The sequence below is a fragment of the Pseudonaja textilis genome, chromosome 5 (genome assembly GCF_049901715.1).
Source record: "Pseudonaja textilis isolate UNSWEBS1 chromosome 5, rPseTex1.2, whole genome shotgun sequence".
Classification (NCBI taxonomy): domain Eukaryota; kingdom Metazoa; phylum Chordata; class Lepidosauria; order Squamata; family Elapidae; genus Pseudonaja; species Pseudonaja textilis.
Window position 1 is genome coordinate 69,645,466 of NC_141994.1, and position 8,288 is coordinate 69,653,753.

Below are 8,288 nucleotides of genomic sequence, written 5' to 3' on the forward strand. Positions count from 1 at the left end.
CCTGCTTCAGACAATAAGGTGACCCCCCTCTTCTCTGTGAAAGAAGAGGGGTGACCCAATAAGGTGACCCCCTCTTCTCCTTCTTGAATCCTACCCAATACTTGGATCTTCTTGCACTTTTATTTTCTCAGTCCACAAAACTCCTCACAATGAATCACCCAACATCTCCTCCTATCCAAATTTTCCACTTTCCTTCTATTCCTTATTCTTTCCTAATTTGAGAAGGTTGGTTCTCCCTCTTCATGGATGTCAACTGAGCTTTCCTTTCAATCTCTGGTAACAACCATGGAAGATGAAATCAGGCCAGCCACAAAGGGGGATGAATTTCGACTCGCCAATCCATCCAAATCTTCTCAGGGCTCGGTTCCCAAATAAAACTTCTGCTGAACACCAGAACAAAAGCAGTTCCTCCATCAGATCCAGGAAATCTTCTTCCCCAGCTTGGCATCATCTGGTTGTACGTGGACTGCCAACCGCAATAGTCTATGCCAAGAGTTGAAGCTTCACATGGTTGGAGGGTACCAGGTGGGGGAAAGGTTGAGAGAATAACATCAATATGCTATCGAATGAACGGGGCATCTGGATGTGTCCATGGATATTTTTTGTCCTTGCAAATATAGTACCAAGGATTAGAAAGGAGAAAAAGAAGGAAAGAATCACTGTATAAATATTTTGTGCCTTATCTTCATCCTTCTGCTTCTTCTCCACGACCCCGTTAGAACATAGAACATAGAATAATAGAGTTGGAAGGGACCTTGTCTTCTAGTACAACTGAGTGGGTGGATGCTTGGAGAGAGGGAGAGGGAGGGAGGGAGGGATGCTTGGAGGATGAAGGTATGCTTGGATTGTAGGATGGATGGATGCTTTGAGAGAGGGAGGAGTGGATGGAGGGAGGGAGGGAGGGATGGATGGATGGATGGATGGATGTTTGGAGGAGTGGATGTTTGGAGAGGTGGGTGGATGGATGGCTGAATGCCTGGAGGGAGGGAGGGATGCTTGGAGGATGGAGGGATGCTTGGATTGAAGGATGGATGGATGCTTGGAGAGAGGGAGGAGTGGAGGGAGGGATTGATGGATGGATGGATGGATGGATGTTTGGAGAGAGGGAGGATTGGAGGGAGGGATGGATGGATGGATGGATGGATGGATGTTTGGAGGAGTGGATGTTTGGAGAGGTGGGTGGATGGATGGCTGAATGCCTGGAGGGAGGGAGGGATGCTTGGAGGATGGAGGGATGCTTGGATTGAAGGATGGATGGATGCTTGGAGAGAGGGAGGAGTGGATGGAGGGAGGGAGGGATTGATGGATGGATGGATGGATGGATGTTTGGAGAGAGGGAGGATTGGAGGGAGGGGAGGGAGGGATGGATGGATGGATGGATGTTTGGAGGAGTGGATGTTTGGAGAGGTGGGTGGATGGATGGCTGAATGCCTGGAGGGAGGGAGGGAGGGAGGGAGGGAGGGAGGGAGGGAGGAAGGAGGGGATGATTGGAGGATGGAGGGATGCTTGGATTGATGGATGCTTGGAGAGAGGGAGGAGTGGATGGATGGATGGATGGATGGATTGATGGATGGATGGATGGATGGATGGATGGATGTTTGGATAGATAGATAGATAGATAGATAGATAGATAGATAGATAGATAGATAGATAGATAGATAGATAGATAGATAGATTTATTGTCATAGTGCTCAGAAACCTGAGAACAACGAAATAAGGTGCTCTTCCACAACATACAACTGAACAACACTAAAAGACATATACAAATAACAATGTAATGTTTGGAGAGGTGGATGGTTGGATGGATGGATGCTTGGAGGGTGGAGAGATGCTTGGATGGATGTTTGGAGAGAGGGAGGGGTGGATGGATGGAGGGAGGGACAGATTGATGGATGGATGGATGGATGGATGGATGGATGGATGGATGGATGGATGGACAGACAATATGCAATCAAGTTGTTTTCCACTCCTAGCAACCATATACATTTTTTTCTAGGACAATCTATTCCTAATTTGGTATTTCAAGTTTTCTAATGATGTATGTAATTGAATTCATACAATGTGCTATTGGCTTCTATTTAGTGTACAGCATGCACACAGGTCATTCAATCACAGATATACAAATCTAGTTCAAACAAAACATCAGCAAATATATATATTTATACTGTATATATTTAACCTTAAACTTTAGAGGGCGTGCATAAGTGCACCAACGTGCCTACCATCCCTGTCCTATTGTTTCTTATATATATATATATATATATATATATATATATATATATATATATATATATATATATATATATGTATGTATCCATTTCATGTATTCCTAACCATGCTTATACGTATACCTGTTATCTTATAATCGCTTGACAAAATAAAATAAATAAATAAAATAAAATATAGTTATTCGATAAATATATATAGCAGTTTGATTCTGACCAGTTCAAAGTTGGCTCAGCCTTCCATCCTTCCAAGGTGGGTAAAATGTTGGGGGCCATAGGTTGACTCTGTAAACCCCTGAGGGAGGGAGGGAGAGAGAGAGAGAGAGAGAGAGAGAGAGAGAGAGAGACTCTTTTGGCTTCATGCAAGGAAAGCAGCAGAAGCAGCAGAAGTCTTTCTTCTCTCCCCCAAAACTCTGCCAGAAATGAGTCTTTGTGAGACTTGTTGCACCAGTGCAGCGTCTTGGAACAGGAGGCCTTGCAGGGTCCCCAAAACTCATTTCTAGTGGAGTTTGGGGGAGAGAAAGAAAGACTTTTGCTGCTTTCCTTGCGTGCTACCAAAAGCAGAAGAAGAAAGAAGGAGAAAGGAGCAGCCCAGTGGCCAGGCGAGGCGCATGGGGAGATTGGAGCAAGTTCCCCTTCTCTGCCCTTTCCCCCCTCCCCTCACTACCTCGTGTTGTTCGCAATGCAAGTTTTCAAGCCTTGTGTCCCCGCGGGCCATATGGGCAGTGCAGCCTAGATTAATTGCTTAGGGGATGCTTTGGGGGTGACATTTCTCTGTGGGCCACCAGAATTTTCTCATGGACCACCAGTAGTCGCCAGCCCACTGGTTGGCAACCACTGTGCTATGATGTAACTCACAATATTTCCCAATCTGGCCACAAGGAAGCAAGTCTTCATTATATTGTGGAAATATCATCATGTTTACTGGCAACAATTGCTGGTTCTTTTTCTCTCTTTTAAGTATGCGAGAAGCTGTGAAGGCTAAACTGGGCCAGGTTGTATTTAAATTCAGAATGTACTCAATTTTCCCTGATCTGAGGAATTCTCATAAATCAAAATTTCTGCTGGGGGGGGGGGCATCCATAAGGCAAGGGAACTATGGCAACCGTGTGACCTGTGGACTTCAACTCCCAGAATTCCTGTTGCCTACCCCTGCCATAAGATGTTGAGAGCTCCTATCACAGTGGTCTGCCATCTTGTGTCATGCTGAATCTACAAAGCTCTTATGCAAATTCATAAGATCTGTATTTAACATCATTTCTATGTACCGTTTCCCCCCAAAACACCCCGAAAGTAAGCCCTAGTTTGATTTCCCCATGTGTGCCCAATATAAGCCCTAATTAAGACCCCATCCACTCCAGAGTGCATGGGTAAAAATTAAGCTAGGGTGGGGAAGCGGGGGATGGAGCTACCCTACTATTTACCTTTAGACAATTGTAGGGAGGCCTTGCACACTCTGACACCTGCCTTGCCGGCCCATTTTTTCTGCAGCCAGCAAGGCTGGCAAGGCTTTCCTGAAGGCCTCTGTAGCTGATAACAAAGCTCTGGATCAATCCAAAGTTCTGTTATCAGCTTCAGAGGCCTTCAGGAAGGCTTTGCTCACCACAGAAGAAGTTCCTGAAAGCCTCTGACAGTGAAAATTAGGCCGGGGACAGACAACATGTCCAAGTGAGGTTAGTCAGTGGATGACATCCCCCCAAAATAAGACCTGGTGCCTTTTTTGGTGGTAAAAAAAAAAAATAAGACAGGGTCTTATTTTGGGGGAAACACGGTAATAAATAGCATCTTTTGTGGGGAGGAATATCCAACAACAAAATCTCTGTTGTAGTGAGTGAAGCCAAAGAAAAACTCAATCAGATGTACAAAATATGTATCTGGATTGTTTTTTTTAAATGCCACAATGCATCCATTTTTTTTTCACCTAAGTAAAAAATGTCAAATTTAGCAGTTAGGTTTTCAAAACAATTTGTCAAGCCTGGAGTGAAGGGCACCCATATAAAAAAAGACATTAACTTCCTGGAACTGCTACAGTTAATTAATTCACACGTGTTCTGGCCCCAACATGTGACAGATGTGGGGAGCCAAGCAGCTGCTGCAACATAACTAAGTCCACATCTGGCCTCAAAGTATGTAGAGCAAGGAAGAACTCAACTAGATGAATGTTGAGGGCAGCCACATTAAAAAAAGAGAGATTGTATCTATATTAAGGCACAGAAAAATGGTTTAAAATGCAATGGTACACATGCATACTGGACAATCTTAGTAGTATCACTTTACATTGTTCCTAAAGGAGTTTAGTTGGTTCCTGGTGGGTAAGGTATGACAGGGAAGGGTTCGATAGCTGGTACTCTGTCCCAGGGCTGCCCTCCTTTAGAATAACTTGACCACAATCCTCCCACCTGCCCAAATCAAGGGTGGCTCCCACTTTCCTCCATTTCTATGGTCCTCCAGAAGCTGGTGAGAGTTACTATGCGTAGTTATTATATTGTAGTGGATCATGTTGTCCTATAATTGTTATGTTGTCATAGGGTTGTTTTGCTATTTCTGAAGTTCTACCGGTAGTAGACTCAGATGATTCAAATAGAAGAAAGAAAGAAAGAAAGAAAGAAAGAAAGAAAGAAAGAAAGAAAGAAAGAAAGAAAGAAAGAAAGAAAGAAAGAAAGAAAGAAAGAAAGAAAGAAAGAAAGAAAGAAAGAAAGAAAGATGGATGGACAAAAAATGGAGAGCTGGACAAATGAACCAACGTATAAATGCCAGAGACAGAAATAATCGGATGAATGGATGGATGGATGGATGGATGGATCAATTGATGGATCGATCGATGGATCAATTGATAGATGGATGGACAAAAAGATGGATGGATGGATGCAAAGATGAATAGCAGATGGACAGATGGATAGATACTAGAGACAGAGAAATAGTGGGAGGAAGGGAGGGAGGGAGGGAAGGATGGATAGATGGATCGATCAATCGATGGATCAATTGATAGATGGATAGGCAAAAAGATGGATGGATGCAAGGATGAATAGACAGATGGACAGATGGATATATGCTAGATACAGAGAAAGAGTGGGAAAGAGGGAGGGATAGATGGATAGATAAATGGATGGATGGATGGATGGATGGATGGATGGATGGATGGACGGATGGACAGACACACAAGGCAGCAGACAGGCAAGCAATGAAATAGAGCTTAGCTGGAGCAAAGTCCTTCAGAAAGGTTTAGGAATGGTATTCAGTACCATGTTAAAAGCACACATACAATGCACAACCATTTGATCATTGGGCCAGATCCAGCAAGAGTCTTTTGAACGTGCTTCTGAAGTCAAGTAATCCCTCTTATCTTCTATTCACACTTTTTATTTCCAAGCGTGTTGCCATAACTCTTCGGGCTGTTGTTCTAAACCCGCATGAGTTTGAAAGTGGTTACAGAGACAAGTGTGCCACTGGGCGATGTGCCTTTCGCTGCCACTCCGCATTCGTCATTTGGTAGGTGTTGAGCCCCTGACCGAGACTCACACACACACACACACCCCTGCTTAGAGGCAGGAAGAGAAACTGAGACTCTTTCTATCAGTTTTTCCATCAATATCTTTTGTTGCACGGTTCTAGATCAGCAGGACTTCTGGAGCAGAGGGAATATCCAATTTTCCACTGCCAGTATGTCAGACAACTTTCAATGAAGCCGTAGGTGGGAACAATGGGATTCCAATCATCTCCTTCAGTCAATTATTTTGTCGAATCCTTTCAAAGGAATCAATATTTTACCACCTACAGAAGAAGAAAAAAGATCAAAACATTCCTAGAAGAGGAAAGGGGGCAGGGGTTGGAATAAGAGGCAAGTGAAATAACATTCAGAATGAATATCTCCAAAGTAGCAATTTTAATCACAAAGAAGCACAAAGAACTCGCAGACTTTGATAAGGAACATAAAATATTCTGGCCATTTAAAAAAAGGAAGAAGAAGAGGAAGTTCACCAGTTTTCCATTTCAATGTACTTCTCTATAAACCAGGGAACAATTTAATCAAATATTCTTCCAGTTTAATTGTTTTACCTTGCTTTTATGTTAAATTTTACTGATTTAACTGCCAGCGCAGGGCTGCACATGATGGAGGAAAATGTCAGTGGATGGGCCATAATTAGTATAAAATTCAAACATTAAGTAGGAATGTGCAAGAAAAAATACTGCTAGGTTACTATCTTGTGGAACAAATCAACGTATGTAAGCAACATGGTGCCCACTGGGCTCCTGGCCCTATCTTAACTTTATTTTATTTTATTTTTTTTAATTCATTCTCAAAAATTAAATTAGGTTAGTAACACAATTAAAATAATTAAGAAGCTGGAATGGTTTAAAGCAAAGTGTATAAGAGATAAAACATCCCTTTTTACGGGATTATCACTGCTGAAAATTAAAGTTGGTTGCCCGCCATTTTGTGGGGGGAAATATAGATACAACCTGTAGAAGAAAAACTAACACTGTTGCTGTTCAGTCGCTAAGTTGTATCTGATTTTTGGTGACCCCATAGACCAGCGGCTGCCAACCGGTGGGTCGCAGCCCCCTGGTGGTCCACGAGAAAATTTTGGTGGGCCGCAGAGAAATGTCACCCCGAGAGCACCCAAACAAAGCAATTAATCCAGGCTACGCAAGAACACAAGGCTGCACCGCCCACATGACCCATGGGAACCCTCCTGGCCCACTCACTCCTTACCTGGCAAACTTGCCGGCTAAGTTGCTATTTTTCCTTTTTTTTTTTTTTCCTGACCATGAGCTGTTCTGCTGTGCCGGGAGATTTAGATTATCTAGAAAGCAGGAAATCACTGGATTTCTTGCTTTGTAGCTAATCTTTAGATCTTTGACTTTTAAGCAGAGCTGAACCTCCCTAAGGACTGAAGGTTTTATTATTCACTGCAGACTCAGATAGCCGATGGCAGAAACACAGATCTCTAAGTGAATCTGTGATTCTGTGAGTAACTCAATCTACCGGCCTGCTTTGCCTGATTTTGGGTAAAAGTAGCTCATTTTTTTTTATAAAAGATTCAATATTTACACAAATATTTTATAATATTTACACAAATATTTTATAATATTTACATACAAGCCACGCCCAGCCAGTCACATGACCACCAAGCCACACCCACAAATTAGGCCATACCCAAGAACCGGTTGTTAAGAAATTTGAATCCCACCCTTGCTTGTCAGAAGCCGGCTGGGAAGGTTGCAAATGTTTATCACATGACCCAGGGACAGCGCAACCATCATACCGTCTCTTTATTCGCCTTCACCACTATACCACACTGCCTCTCTGAGGGAAACAGCCACAGTCTTACTACATTGTGTAAAGCAGAGAACCAAGTTAAACAATAATTGAGCTTCATTGTTTGGGGAGACCATATTGTGCAACAAATAACAGATAATCAGAGTTGGAAGGGACCTTGTAGGTCATCTAGTCCAACCCCCTGCCCAAGCAGGAGACCCTACACCATTTCTGACAAATGGCAGTCCAATCTCTTCTTGAAAGTCTCAAGTGATGGTGCTCCCACAATTTCTGAAGGCAACTTCTGTTCCATGGGTTGATTGTTCCCACTGTCACAACATTTCTCCTTATTTCCAGCTTGAATCTCTCCTTGTTCAGTTTCCATCCATTCTTCCTTGTCTGGCCTTCAGATGCTTTGGAGAATAGCTTAACCCCTTCCTCCTCTCTGTGGCAGCCCCTCAAATATTGGAAGACTGCTATCATGTCTCCCCTGGTCCTTCTCTTCACTAGACTAGCCATGATGCCCAGTTCCTGTAACCATTCTTCGTATGTTTTAGTCTCCAGTCCCCTAATCATTCTAGTGTGAATGCAACTACTGGATTTTTTTTTAAAGATCATCCCATTGTGCAAATGCAACATAGGGATTGTGACCTTTGCACCTTACGATTGTAACTGTGGGCCCAATAAAGGCCTTAAATCCAGGCCTATCCACACTTCAAGGTCAAGAGTTGAGATGTTGACATGGTACTTCACCAGCAGACACTTATGAACCCAGCTGGAGGGGAGAACGAATCTCTTCATTA

At 43.1% G+C, this 8,288-nt stretch overlaps 1 protein-coding gene across 1 annotated transcript; it reads right to left on the reverse strand.

Annotated features, from left to right (window-relative positions):
* Positions 1 to 715: 715 nt before the first annotated feature.
* On the reverse strand, positions 716 to 1,980 carry LOC148125682 (uncharacterized). Its single transcript, XM_087935615.1, has 3 exons — positions 1,883 to 1,980; positions 1,513 to 1,699; positions 716 to 1,381 (listed from the first exon to the last, which is right to left on the reverse strand). The coding sequence occupies exons 1-3, from the start codon at positions 1,978 to 1,980 to the stop codon at positions 716 to 718; spliced, it is 951 nt and encodes a 316-aa protein (XP_087791741.1).
* Positions 1,981 to 8,288: the final 6,308 nt, after the last annotated feature.

Bases quoted from the DNA above. Each gene is read 5' to 3' on its own strand.
- LOC148125682 (XM_087935615.1), bottom strand. From the start codon at position 1,980: ATGGTTGCTAGGAGTGGAAAACAACTTGATTGCATATTGTCTGTCCAT. The intron at 1,700-1,882 runs GTCCCTCCCTCC...CGTTGTTCTCAG, and splicing joins ATCCATCCATCCATCAATCT to GTTTCTGAGCACTATGACAA. The intron at 1,382-1,512 runs ATCCAAGCATCC...ACTCCTCCAAAC, and splicing joins CTCTCTCCAAGCATCCATCA to ATCCATCCATCCATCCATCC.